At 36.5% G+C, this 15,070-nt stretch overlaps 1 protein-coding gene across 5 annotated transcripts in view; it reads right to left on the minus strand.

Annotated features, from left to right (window-relative positions):
- Positions 1 to 390: 390 nt before the first annotated feature.
- Positions 391 to 15,070, minus strand: part of CEPT1 (choline/ethanolamine phosphotransferase 1) — a 37,913-nt gene continuing 23,233 nt past the window's right edge. For 4 of the 5 annotated variants that reach the window (XM_045896990.2, XM_045896988.2, XM_045896986.2 and 1 more), the window contains exons 5-9: positions 10,066 to 10,150; positions 3,246 to 3,377; positions 2,393 to 2,551; positions 1,764 to 1,889; positions 391 to 1,169 (exon numbers count right to left, since the gene is read on the minus strand). In XM_045896990.2, the coding sequence (XP_045752946.1) occupies positions 1,050 to 1,169; positions 1,764 to 1,889; positions 2,393 to 2,551; positions 3,246 to 3,377; positions 10,066 to 10,150 (622 nt within the window). In that variant the 3' untranslated portion in view covers positions 391 to 1,049. The remainder of the gene's footprint in view (positions 1,170 to 1,763; positions 1,890 to 2,392; positions 2,552 to 3,245; positions 3,378 to 10,065; positions 10,151 to 15,070) is intronic. The other variant, XM_045896987.2, reaches the window with a different exon arrangement.

Consider the following 15,070-nt stretch of genomic DNA (forward strand, 5'->3'; position numbering starts at 1 on the left):
TCAGTGGGGAGCCTGCTTCTCCCTCTGCCCCTCCCCCTGCTCGTGCTCTCACTCTTAAACACATAAATAAATAAATCTTTAAAAATAAATGATGCTGCCTTTAAAAAAAAGACAACTGCAACAAAAAGAAAAAAAAGAAAAACCTATTGAGAGGGAAAATGAACACAGTTCTCCTATGTTTCATTTTTTTGTTTCCTGTTTTTTAGTTCTCCTAGGTTTTAAATTAAATAGCTTATACAAAATAGAAAGATCGCAGGACACATAATGACAAAGCAGCTGACCGAATTTCCTTATTTATTAAAGAAGAGAAATAAATTTTGCTTGAATTTTTAAAAATGACATTAAAACTTAGTTATCTTTCCACTGAATAAAACTGAGAAAAAGGCTGGCTTTCAGGTCATATATTTATTTAAAAAAATAAAATGGATCAACAAAGTTACCACATTATTCTGCATGCTAATCAGATTTCCCAAGCCCATGAGAGATACCATTTCTTGAACAATAAAAAAAATGACTTCCTCACCAATGTAAAGATAGGAAACCTTTCAATCCAAATTCAAGGTCTTTATCACTAATTCCATCTCATAAGCTAGTGGGATATGTCTGTGCCACAAGCTGAGCTCTTTAGTTAAAGAAAGCCTGAGAAGACACTAAACAAGGATGTCACTAAAAGATGATGATTTGTTAAAATTATAAAGCAACCATCTTTTGGCCTGCAAATATTTTACATTAGACATCTCCACCACTGGGGATCTGCTCCCCAGGACAATTTTATTCTGAATCCAGGATAATTACAAACACGTGGCAATTTTTCCTGCATGCTTCCTCGGGCCAAACCCTGTATGACAACATGTACAATTACAAGATGGGACCTGAAATTCCCACTCTCACACAGGATAGTTAAGGAGTGTTACTAATAACAAAGAAAAGTTATACAACATTGATTATTATAAATTATATTTGTTCTTATCCACCCCATTCTCCTTAATATGTTCAGATTCTTTCCTGCAGAAAACAGGAGTTTCCTATATAACACCGAGTTTACGTCATTAATGATGATTAGAATGAGCTGTAGAGACCTTGATTCTGAAGACATGTATGTGCAGGTGTGACGCAATCTGATTGCAAACACTGACACAATAGCGGATCAAATCAAAGAAAGAGAAGACCTGGAAAGAAGAGAGACCGTTAGATTCTCAGGACCTGCTTAGGCCATCCCTGAGCTTCCTGAAAGTAAAGAGGAGGAGCTTCTCTGACTTTCTTCCCTTCTTTTCAGATTCGTCTTCAATTCCATACGATTTAATAACTTAATTTCCTCACAGACTCTTCCTTTACACTAAAGATCAACAAACTCTGAGAGACAGTAAATATTTTAGGCTTTGTCTGCATCTCAACTGCTCAACTTTGCCACCGTAGCATGAAGGCAGCCACAGACAATACAGAAATGAATGGCCATGGCTGTGTTCCAATAAAACTTTATTTACAAAAAACAGGTCACTGGCCCACAGGATGTAGTTTATCAGCTCCTACTTTACAGTCAGAAATCTGGAATTTTTAAGCCCTGACAAAGGCAGGACTAGTAAGAATAATGCAAAAAATGGCTCAAAGACAAAGCCACAAGGAACTTGCAAAGTCCCATAATTGTGGTTTTCTGGCATGCCAAATCATTACAATTATATGATCTTATCTTTTGGGACTGGCCCACAGAAACAAGAAAAGAAGTGGCTTCCAAATCATGAAATAGGACACAGTACAATACTTACCAGGGCAATCCAAAGTACAATATATTCATCAATAAAGCTGTTAAAATACTGGTCCAGAAACAAAAGTGCTGGGCCTATGAATGCTGTGTCGAGCAAATGCATTTCACTTTTAGTCATGTGTGCCACCTGCAAATAAAAGAGAAACCGTGATGTAGGCATTTTCATACTAGAGCAACTGTGAGCTACACAGTAAATCAGTTTTGTGCTCAAATCACAAGTTTCAAGAATTATTTAGCAATACTGAATAAAAAGTCGAATTTCCAAAACTAAAAAATTGACAAGAAGTATGTGTGAGAGCTATACACCAAAGGGACAGCCCATGTAGCGAAGCCCCCCAAAAGATGCTTTTCATAAAGAGCCTTAATTTGAATGTACAGACTGAGACTGGAGAAGGCAGATAAACTAAAGCACCAAATTAAGCTGCAGTAGAAAGAAGTGTTGCGCAGGTCCACGGAGCTTCTGGTAATGTCAAGTTGTAGCTTCTCAGAAGAGAAAAAGAGCTCCCATGTTGATGGAGGACAGCAAACTCTAGAACTGCTCGGGAAGCTGTGGAATGAAAACTAGGGCCATAAAACCAAAACAAGATGAATGTTAAAAATAAATAAATAAATAAAAACTCTGGTGCTTACCACAAGCTTATTAGTGATTTTAGCAGATACAAAACCAAATGTCAGTATATAAAGACAGGGATGCTTTTCAAAAAGCTGAACTGCCGATTTCTTATAGATCATTGCAGCTAGGGCAATCACCGATCCAATATGGAGAAAAGGAGAGAGGACGCTTGTTCCCTGTGCGGAGTAAAGAGAGGGGAGGGGTTAACGGCACTCAATACTGTCAGATACCACTTGGATCTGCTGTAAGGCAGATCAGCTCAAACTTCTGAGAGCCTCATGGTGCCTGCCAGCCAGCAGTTTCTGTAACTGAATACCAGAACAGCTAAGGAAGAAAGCAGTAGCATGGGCTGGTTAGGCCCAAACTGAGGATTTTACTTACATGGCCAGGTTCATTTTACAAAGCAGATCATACTTCTATTTACTTTAAAATTTTTATTTATTTATTTGAGAGAGCACAAGTGGGGAAAGGGCAAAGGGAGAGGGAGGGAGAAGTCCCAAGCAGACTCCACACCAAGTGTGGAGCCCGATGCGGGGTTTGACCCCAGGACTCCCAGAACATGACCTGAGCTGAAACTAAGAGCCAGTGGCTCAACCGACTGAGCCACCCAGGTGCCCTCGATCATACTTTTAAAAATATATATGTGCATAAATATGCATGTGTCTGTGTGTGCATGCACAAAAAAAAATGCATGTAAGCATATAAACGTATGCACGTATAGATAGAACTGAGAAGGTTTGGATATCACGTTTGTTTAAGACTAAGCAGAAACTCTAAATTAACAGTATTTTATACAATTCAAATAAAAAAAGCAACTACAAAACCAAGTCCTGGTATAAACAATTGCTGGAAATCTTAACATGTACTCACTGCTATCGTTGATCCGTTTTTTCCAACACCACCTGTGAAGATTACACGGAAGTAATTTGTACAGGAAAATATGGTCCCTGCTACAGTACAAAGTGCAGGAAAAATTTTCATTTGAATATTCAGCACTGGAATCTTTAATGGGTAGAGAGAGAGAACAATTAAAATATATACAAATTAAAATAAGAAAATACAACAAACATTTGATTCATATTGACATATATCCTCCATTCCTTCCAGTTTAGCAAATACTTAAATTAATGAACATTTCCCTCTTTCTATTATAAACAATATAACCAAGATAAGAGGCTATATAGAAATTAATCTCACTTCTGACACCAACCTTTAAAAAAATTACTGATCCAACTTTATTAATTTGTGCCACTCGCTAAGTAGAGTTCACCTAATGCATCCCAGAAGTCTGGCAACCGTGGTACAGGCTGTCTTCTGGACTTTGTATAAATGAAGTGTACTTTGCCTTTTTCTCTGTACATTTTTGGAACTCTGCCCTTAAATCTGTAGTTTGTTACTAATTGTTATGGGAGAGAAAGTGCAGAGCATAAAAGACTAGAAATATTTGCAACTAGATTTAAAAATTCTGCAAACTAGGGAATGGAAGACGAAGGTTGTACTCAGAAGAGTTCCCAACTCCCAACTGTTAGGATACAAGCAACTTGAAAAAGCAGAGGGCAGCCAAGAAGACATTCATATACAGGACAAAAAAGACATCAAGCACATCAAAGCAGGTACAATTTTGTATCCAAAATTTTAACATGTTTAGTTTCCTTTTCAGAATAAGCAAATAATGTACTTTTATAGTGTACTGAAATATGGATTGATTTACCTAAAAGTAAGGGGGGCTGAGGGCATTGGGATCACGTATTCAATCTTGCAAGCATAATATCCACCATTTCAAATGAAATACACTTGTACTAACTTTTTAAAATCATTTAAGATTTTCTTCCTTTTTGCACCTCTCATTCCAGCTTTTAAGAAGGCTCACATTGTGTCCAATATGGGTTGAAATTAAAGCAACATAAAGCGATATATTCTATTAATAGAAACAAATGAGTATAGGTACAAAATTTCAGAAGCCCACAGAGTTTAATAGGCAATGAGTTCTTATAATGAAAACATTTTAATTAGGGCTGTTTATACTTTTTAGGGATACCATTTCAAAACCAAATAGGAAATGTCACATTTCCCACTTTTTTTCTGTACATATAAAACCCAAGTAAAATTGGTAAAGACATAAATCTTAATGTTTAGATACTCTATTTCTTCAAAACTCTGAAGAACTCAGTTTATTTACACAACTCTATGACCTCTTGCAAAACTGCAGCTCAAAAAAAAAAAAACTGTAATCAACTGTTCAAATTTCAAGTTGTACTATGGCAGTGTTTAGTTTTCTAAAATGAAGTAAGTCAACTTAACAATTAAGCCCAGAACTTTACGGAGCATCCTAAATAGTCCTCTTCCTTCCCTAATTCATTTCTAAACCCTACAGCCCAAATCAAAACTTGTTTACAGTAAAGGAGAAAATCAACACCATGGATGCTTTGAGCTCCAAGAGATTTTTCTGCTCTAGTTCAGAAAACTAGGGATATTGCAATCTTAATCTGATGCACCTGGCTTAAATTTAATACCCTTGCTAGTTTCCTTTTCCCTCCAGATACAAAGGACCTGTATGGCAAAGGGGGAAATACTATAGTCCCTCAGATTTCAAAAGAAGCAAAGCATTAAGCCATTACAGGGGCATGCCTGTATTAGGGCCAGGGTATCAAATGAGTGCCAACCCTAGAGCAGCAATAATCTGTGCCACAATACTACTACAATTATAATTAAAATTTGGTGAAAATGCTCTTAGGTAAATGGAAACTGTTGCCTGTTGAAAGAAGAAAGAATAAACAGAAATATTGAAGAAGCCAGGCAAATTAGTAAATGGCTTGGACCACAAAGTAAGCAAGCAAGCTACAGACTTAGGAGAAAGGTATCATAAACATTCTTAAGACCCTCTCCACTTCCATCATATAGGATAGCTATATACACCAAACCGTAAGCTCCTGAGTGTAGGATTTTGTTTGCACTGATTTTTATATTCTCTGTAGAGCCGTGCATAAGTGCTAAATATACACTTGTGGAATGAAGATTAAGATCTCCCTTTCTCTTACTCTCTATACAGAATTATTGTATGGGAGAATATGAAGACACATCTTGCCCCTATATTAAGAAGGAAAAAGGATGTTAGCTAAGGAAAAAGGATGCTAGCTACAAGAAAATCTGAGGCAAAGTGAAGGAAAAGCTAGAATGAGAGGAATCCCAAGGCTCACCATGCAATCCCTTAAAACTCAGCACCAACTGAACCACTTATAAAAAGCACTAAAATTGTTGTTGCCATTTTCACCTCCCACCCAAGATCAAGGAGGGTGGGCACATTCTATCTTCCTCAATTTTTCCCTTTCTGTCCTCCTTCTCTTGGAACTTGTCTAAAGCAACCAACATGTATACACTCTACAGAAATAGCAAGGACTGATATTGAAAACACCTTCATCAGAGCTCTGGGTCTTTTGGACTAGGGAGAGTAAGAACTCCCTTGGGTCATGGTTTTTGCTCTACAGCCAGGGTAAAACCCTCTGGATTCATGCTACCACATTATGCATTTAAATAGTACCAATCCAATGTAATTCATTTTAAATAAAGTTAGAGATAGAAAAGCATTATTAAATTCTCAGATTTACCAGATTACAATGGACATGTTTTGGTTCAACAGTTTGGATCAATATAGAATATCAATTATTAATTTGTTAAGACTTAGGAGCATAAAATGTTCTTATAGGCTTTGCAAATTTCAGCAGAAATATAATGTATCACTTTGAGATTAGATACTATTAACTGTCTTCCAAACAACATGGCAATGATTGTTTATAAATACTTTTAATATAAGTGATTTCCATCTAAATTTAATATAACAATGATTACAGTGTCTACCAAGTGTTTAAGGAAAATCACCATGTCTTAATTATTTAAGTGTAAGGGTACTTCTTCAGTCTTTTAGTTTAAGAATGAGACACAAATAAATTACACTACAGAGTAAGTCTTTAGTTCTACCTAGGGAATTCTGAAACTTCACCTGAAGTCTCTCATGACTTGCCTTAACTGGATTCCAGAAGATATCTCATGATATAGTACACATTTAATCAACTACTACATTTAAAATAATCAAACATCAGTGAAAGTGACCATGAGGGGATTACAGGTGAGTCCCTTTCAAAGTGATGATATTCTCCTTAAAAAAAAAAGAAGAGTGATATGACAAATGATAGTTTCAAGACATTCCAAAAGAATATACTCTTTTGGGGAAGCAATACAGAAATCAACAATACGGATTGTTGTTTTATATCTTGCAATGTGTAAACCTGTGCACTGACTTTTGTGCATGAAAATAATTTCTTTCCTTAAAAAAAAAAAAAACACTCCATAAAAAACCACCAACCCAAACCAAAAGAACTAATTACAGACTTTGGTAAAAACCCATCTTCTCTGAAGAAAAAAAAAAAGCAGCAGCAAGAAATGGGTAATCTATAAGCAGCAGATATAAATCACTTATCTTTGCAAAACAGCTGATCTTCTGGAATCAGCTTTATGAAGACATTTGTACTGTTTTTGTTTGTTACCACAAATTTGTTTCCTAACTATCAGTAAAAGCCTTTTATGAGGATTTGGAAAGCAATGTCAATTTTATGCCCTCGACTTCAAAAGAGATGAAAATTTCACATCTGGGCCCTAAACAGGTATCTTTGCTCCATTTTGGCACACGAATAAGTGAGAATATTACATGTAATCTTTCCTAAACTAACATAATGCAATTTGAAACACCATATTCATGGGGCGCCTGGGTGGCTCAGTCGTTAAGCGTCTGCCTTCAGCTCAGGTCATGATCCCAGGGTCCTGGGATCGAGCCCCACATCGGGCTCCCTGCTCTGCGGAAAGCCTGCTTGCTTCTCCCTCTCCCACTCCCCCTGCTTGTGTTTCTCTCTCGCTGTGTCTCTGTCAAATAGATAGAAAAAAAAAAAAAGAAACACCATATTCACTGATGAATATGGGCCAAGTAAAAAGAAAAAAATATGGTGGTCTGAGGTCAATTATGGGAATCTGTACTGGGAACTGCTCAAAGAATACACAGTATTTCTCTGAGCCTCCAAATATCACCAGAGAAGTCAGGCCCTTCCCTATCAGTTTAATGATGGTAACAGTATGGCCAGTAACACTAAGACAAAGGCCTGGGAATCTGTTTCCCTATTGCAACCTAACCTCATTACTACTGGAACTGGATTGCTGGGCCTGGGGATTTTCAGTCTTCGATCTGAGACTTCCTAAGGTCACTTTTTAAAATATATAATAAAAAAGGATGATTATATTAATTATCGATAAAGACTGAACAAAATATTTGATCCTTTTAAAAGAAAAAAAAAATCACTTCTGTTAAGTACATGTATATAAATCCTAGTAAAAAAGGTAACAAGTGTACCTGAAGCAAATTCACTGCCAGGGACCAACTAAAAAAAATAAGGATATATACGGGCTCAGTCCGTTAAGTGTCTGATTCTTGATTTTGGCTCAGGTCATGATCTCAGGGTCACGAGATACAGCCCTGAGTTGAGCTCTGTGCTAGGCATAGAGCCTGCTTGGGAGTCTCTCTCTCCATCTGTCCCTGCCCCCACCCCACTGTGCGCTTTCACATGCGTGCTCTCTCTCCCACACACACTCTAAAAAAAAAGATCCTCTCTCGCCCTCTGCCCCTCCCCCCTCGCTCTTGCACTCTCTCAAAAAGAAAAAAAGGATATATGTATAGTCTATAACTTCATTTGCAATAATGCTTTATGTATTTCCATACTGATAAGGATAATCAGGTATATATAACCAACGCTGACTTGTTTTACAATGATCAAGCCAGAAATCAGTTTTTGGTTACTGGTATGACAAAACTTTATTGGTAATTTATATATGTTTAAGATAATATACTTAAAAAATTTTGGAAGAGGGGGGATTTTGGTATAAAACACAAAGTCTATGAACATAATAATCAACATAGTCAAGAGATACAAAAAATTTAAGTCAACATACAATTGACCCTCGAACAACATGAGGATTAGGAGTACCCACCCGCCCCCAGCTCCATGCAGTTGAAAATCTGCGTATAACTTTTGACTCCCCCCCAAAACTGAACTACTAATAGCATACTACCAACCAGAAGCCTTACTGATAACACAGTCAATTAACACATATCTTGTGTATATATATTATATACTGTATTCTTAGAGGAAAGGATATGAGAGAAAAGAAAATGATATTAAAAAAATCATAAGGAAAATACATTTACTGGGCTGTATGAAAAATCTTTTGCATATAAGTGGACTCTCACAGTTCAAATCTGTGTTGTTCAGGGGCCAACTGTATATATAAAAATAACAATATTTTTAACCTACTGGAAAGTAAAATAAAATTTTCTCTATATATGTATGTATCTATATCCATATATCTATCCATAGAGCTCAGATTTCACTAGAATATATCTTAGATTTCACTAAAGACCCATTGGCTTTTGAGACTAATATGTAGGAAAGATATGAATTTGCATGATATTATATACATAACTGGGTAGTTTCAGAATTTTCCTGGTTGACTATGGATTATTTTTATTCTTTTATCTCCTCCCTCCTCACAACCCTATCCCTCCCAACAAAAGGCATTAAACAATTTCTGGTGATGAATACTCAGGGAAGTATGTCAATTACACCTCCTCAAGTATCTAATTTACCATCATAAAGTGAATTAAGTATGGGAAAGATCTTGTTCAATTTCCCTTATACCTTAAAATTCATCTGAATTTTTAAGAATCGTTTGTTTGGGAGTAGTACATCTTTTGGTTAGATCACACCAAACAAACTGTAAATTCTGAAGCAGTGGTGGTAGTGATCAGCAGTTACCTGGACCAGGGCTTACAAACTACTGTGGCTCAAATCTGGAAGGAGTAATTCCAACTATAAGAGCGGCTTTCACTGATACTGTAATTGATACACACTGTTCTAAAGGCTTTACATGTATTATTCATTTAACAAAAAAGAATAACCCTATGAAATAAGTACTGTGATTGCCCTCATTTTACAGAGGAGGAAACTCAGCCACAGTGAGTTGAGTAACAGATGGTGTTCACATCATAGGCAGCGGAGCCTGGATCAAACTCAGGCAGTCTGGTTCCTAAGTCTTGGCCGACATATTATATATATTATGTCCCCTCTTTCAGAAATTTGTGGAAAACATATTTGTGTTTATAGGTCAGGTTGAAAGTCAAAGTCCTGGCTTGTTAAAACAATTCTATGTCACCGATTTCAATAAGCATTTGTTCTATTTTGGGGCTAGTTTATTTACTACCCCAAATTTGTTAATTCAGCTTTAAGCATATGATAGAAAAACTAGTAGACTCATATAGCTCAGAAAGAGAAAAAAAGTCTCATCTTGTCATTGGTTAACTTGGTATACTACCTGCTGTTTCCTCAGATGTAAAATGGGATGACAAATAATAATTCAAATAGCCTTCAAAAACAATAGCCCTGGAATGGACCTAATGTACCACCTAACTCCAAGTAGTAAAATTCACCATTCCCTAAAAAGAAGTTTGTGTCCTACCACTGCTGTGGTTTTTCATTTTCATAAAAAATAAAATGATTTTACATATCACCCTTTAACTGGATTATCCTATATTAGAAAACACAAGCAAAAGACAACATGCATTACATGGGATACACAATGTGAACAAAGTTACCATAGATTGCCAAAAAGGTGGTCCTCCAATCACTGCCAGCAAATGCATGATTATTATGAAGATTTGCACTTCAGTCACATCAATTCTGATTAGGTACAAAAAGCCAAAAAAGCAGAATTACTCAAAACAATTTCAAGTTAATACTTGCAAGCTTAGCAGCATTCCTCTATCATGCACAATAGAAAAAAATCTCAAATATTGAGGAGAGGGGAAAAGGAGGTGTCAAAAATTTGTTATGAGCAAAATCAAATAAAATCCAGAGGCTTTTAATTTAATTTGATGAATTTCACAGAGCAATAAAAACCCCTCCTTTCCATAGGAAATTTCTGACTCATTGAAGTTGGGCTGAAACTATAGCTTAACCTTTCCCACCAAAAAAACAAAAACAAAAACAAAAACAAAAACAAAAAGAAAGAGGCTGGGGCAGGGTATGTGTGTATTAAATTTTGAGTCTCAAGCAGAGAGGACTGCATTGTACTGCTATATAATATGAAATCTTGAAACAAGTGCTTTGTAATACCAAGTGGAGGAAATGGTGAGTTTTTACTAAAGCAACATAAATCACTGAGATCTTACAAAACTTACTGCCCTTTAGTTATAGTCATTTAATGCCTTCCATAGTAGGGGGTTTGAAAAAAAAAATTTCACTCAATTCTCAATCAAATTCTTATGCTTATTAGGTCAACTACCCTAAGATCTCTGGAAAGAAGAACTAAAAGCAGCCAAGAATTAGTTTTGAGGTTGCTGAAAATGATCTTATAGTCAAGAAAAGACAAACCTGGTACAAAAACAGGGCAGTAGAAATTAGAAGTCTGAAAGCCTGGAAAAAAAGAATATGGACAAAAAGACTGAGGAGCAAAGCACAAACTGGTATTCCTTTCCTTCTATAGACTAGCACTTTGTATAATCTTGAGATTATCATTCTCAGATTATTGGATCCAAAATTAAAATTTTCAGAATTTATCCTAGAGATATGGTAGCACAAAATGTTTGCACAAGGTTATTTATTACAGCATCATTTATAATAGGAAGATTTCTAAAATAGCCGTCAGTGCGGGAGTAGTTATAGAAATTCTGGTACTTCCATACAATGAAATATTTGGTAGTTTTAAAAAAAAAGAGTGGGCAGCTCCCTACATAGTGATATTGAAAAATATCAAAGACATACTAGGTGAAAAGGAATGTTGCAGAGTGTATAAATGGTATTTTTTTGTGTAAAAAAGAGGAAAAATAATATTCTATCTTTATTTTTGCCAGTAATTACATAACAAATTTCTGGAAGGATGTATACATTACAAACTAAGAACAGTGGTTACCTATTGGAGAGGACAGTGTGGGAATAGACAGCTGGGAGATGAGGATGGGAAGGAGACCATATACTGCATACCTTTTTTATGTTAGTTTTAAACAAAGTGAATAATTTATCTATTAAGAAGGTAAATTTTAAAAAAAATTAGTCCAAGAAAAATAGATATCAACAGTAAGGGGATTCAATTCCCAGAGTAGAATGGAGCCCCCATTTCTAAAACTGACACTTAAAACATATAATGTGAGCTAGATAAGTAAGCTTTCATGCCCATAATAAATAAGTTGAAACCAGTCTCTCATAACTAAAAAAACTGAGCTTTGTTTGCTCAAGAATGTTTTTTGAACAGAAGCTTATTAAATTGCAAACATATAGTGATGTAGTTATCTTTAAATACACATTTATTGGGGGGAAAATGGACTGAATTAAGCTAAAAAGAATCTGTAGAGCTGACCTGATGAGTGGTGTTGCCAATAAGGGGAATTACACTCAGTAGCAGATTCAGGAGACTAAGCAGGTGTCAAAGATGATCGACTCTGTCTTGGGTGGAGGAGGGTAGACATCTTACAACATTTTTCTGGATATATGAAGTAGCCTTTTGGGAGGGGAAGGGCCAGAAGTATAGAATTACAAAATAAAAATGGAGGGAACCTCATGCAATTAATCTTTGTACCTTGGATGAATGTAAAAGAGAATAGGAAACATGAAAGATCTTTACAAAGCCCCCAAATGGGATTCCTAGGTTAAATTTTATGGATTAGCTTGTTTGGAAATTTTGGAAGACAGAATTTTCTAAACCATTCTGATACTGTCATTGTATTTAGATCAATAATGCCTTAATGTTAGGAGGGAGAGCCCAGGAAAGCTTACTTACCAGTTGTAGGTAGTTACGAATATTTTTTCCTGTTTGCTCATCTGATTTAGAGGAGTACTCAGTACTCCTGAATGAGCCCCTCCTGCTCTGAATCATGAGAACTGCCTATCACCACTCCTGGAGGTGTGGCTCTAATCTTGACTGTCAATGAAAAAGGGTGCAGTAAGAGGCCATCCCCAGAGACAGGAACTAAGCAAGTTAAGAGGACAGGAGGCAGAAGCTATTAACAATGAACAAAAAAGTCAACAATTCTATTGAGGAAAGAGGGGTTATGTGGCAGTTCATCTTCCCACCTTTCCACTAAGAAGTCTCTTAGTATGGGCTGAACTTATTGTAACATGTATTAGGACAGGGCTCATTTCACTTCTTTTGGCTGGGGAGGAAAGGCAGTCATCCAGAAGGAAGAATGTTATAGAAAGGTAGGAATCTGGCACTTCTGTAGTCACCTCCTTATTATTATTTTCAAAATAATAACATGGGTGATAAAATTCCCAAATGTTGGGAATTCTCAAAACAAACAAACAAACAAATCATCCTCCATAACTACATCAAAAATAAGCCCTTCAAGATATAAAGAATATATGGTAAAAGAGCATCCAAAACACGAGTGATTTTTTTTTTTTTAAGACATATGGGAAAACAAATCTCTTCTCCACAGCATTAGATTTCCACAGCCTAAAAGTTTCAGAGGGGGAAAACTCAATGATAATACACTTCATTTTCTATAACCATGAACGTATTTGAATATCCTGAATGGTACTGCTTTAAATAATTTCCTATTTCTACTTTATTTTAGTATAGGTTGTCAAAGTACAAAAGGAACTTCCCCAACGCTGTGTTAAATCACTACTGCAAGCCACCAATAAACAACATTCTGATGGCTACCACAGAAGACAAATGGAAAGAAGCAAACCAGTTGTGGAGACTAAGCTCCCTCATTCTTCTGATGGGGAGGCTCTAATGTGGCACTCAAAGTAACTTTGAATAGTCATAATAAATCCCCTGGGCCCATCACTCCTAACAACATCTCAACGGTCTATTGACAAAGAGTTAAAGAGATCAAGGTACCTTAAATGAATATGAGTAATTTTAACTTCTAAACAGGGGACAGAAACTCTCTCTAGTTGGAGAGAACTCATGGGGCCTTCATCAAAACAGAAAGGCAGCCTAGATCAGTTATTACATCAAAATTACAGGTTTACAATATGACTCAGGGGTGTAACAACCCCAAACTATCTAAGTTAACTAATTATGAAGAAAATTTCTGTTTTGAATTTCATTTTTATTTTTTAGTGTTTAGAGAGATACCTAACAAATGCATTTGGCTTGAATTCCAAGACTCAGGAATAACAGGGATGTGAAAGGACTTAAATGACATTCTGTGAAAGTTGGTAAGCATGTTAATCTTTTCTCAGAATGTTTTATGTCTTTCCACTTTAATATCAGAAATAAGACAAGTTAATCTATTTTTCTTGTACGTGTAACATATGCATTCAAAGATATATTTGCAGCTAATTGGCAAACATAATTTGTTATACCACACATAGTAAATGTAATGGTGTTATAATCTGGGTTGCCTATTAGCTTGGTTAACACAGAATATGCTCTAGGGCTAAATTCACAACATCAAAAACCCCCAAATTCGTACAACTTGACTTGTGAGCTATTTATTATTTAAAAAGAAGAATTTTGTTTGAAAAGACATCCACTGGGGGCGCCTGGGTGGCTCAGTTGGTTAGGCGACTGCCTTCGGCTCAGGTCATGATCCTGGAGTCCCGGGATCGAGTCCCGCATCGGGCTCCCTGCTCAGCAGGGAGTCTGCTTCTCCCTCTGACCCTCCTCCCTCTCATGCTCTCTGTCTCTCATTCTCTCTCTCTCAAATAAATAAGTAAAATCTTAAAAAAAAAAAAAAAAGACATCCACTGAGGGTGTCTGGAATCCTATTCAAGAATTTGATTGTTGGGCGCCTGGGTGGCTCAGTTGGTTGGGCGGCTGCCTTCGGCTCAGGTCATGGTCCTGGAGTCCCGGGATCGAGTCCCGCGTCGGGCTCCCTGCTCGGTGGGGAGTCTGCTTCTCCCTCTGACCCTCCCCTGTCTCATGCTCTCTCGATCTCATTCTCTCTCTCAAATAAATGAAATCTTTAAAAAAAAAAGAATTTGATTGTTATTACCTACAGATTTGCAATTATCTATAAATGGATCTGTAGTTCTAGGGAGCTTATACGTAACCAGAACACTTATTATACCAGAAATACCATGGGTGGGGTGAAATCTTGGTAGACTGCAATGAAGACTGGCCTAGAAATTGATCACACTGCCTTCCAATATTTTACTTTCTACTCTTGATAAGGGACAAACTGGGCATGGCAAGCTAAATGTTAAGTAACATTAACCAGACAAGTGAATTATAACTATGATATTTTAAAATCAAGTGGTACATACAGAGAAATTCTAAGCATCTATTTTTGAGATAAGCTGAATTATTTAAAACCGTATTATCTACCACATGAATGACTACATGGATCTTTTCGATTATCTGAGAAGACTAAAAAATACGAACAGCAGCAACCCATCCAGGGATTTTTGAGTAGGAAGACAAAAACAGCCAAAGGCTAAAACATAGTAAGTCCTCTAAGAAGAACTCAAGTTCAGGTCTCACATTTAAGGGGACAGCAGACTCTTACGCCCTTGGAAACAGAAGAATTAGGAGAGTCCTCTCACCTCATTTAGTAATAATGTTGATGGAGTTAAATGAAGGGATCATGGACCTATTCTTCCTCTCAAACTAGCACAATCAATTCTGGAAGAAATCTGGAAACTGTTGGG

This window comes from Mirounga angustirostris, unplaced genomic scaffold (genome assembly GCF_029215605.1).
Source record: "Mirounga angustirostris isolate CCGP_5_RB_7025 unplaced genomic scaffold, mMirAng1.0.hap1 SCAF_4, whole genome shotgun sequence".
Taxonomy (NCBI): Eukaryota; Metazoa; Chordata; class Mammalia; order Carnivora; family Phocidae; genus Mirounga; species Mirounga angustirostris.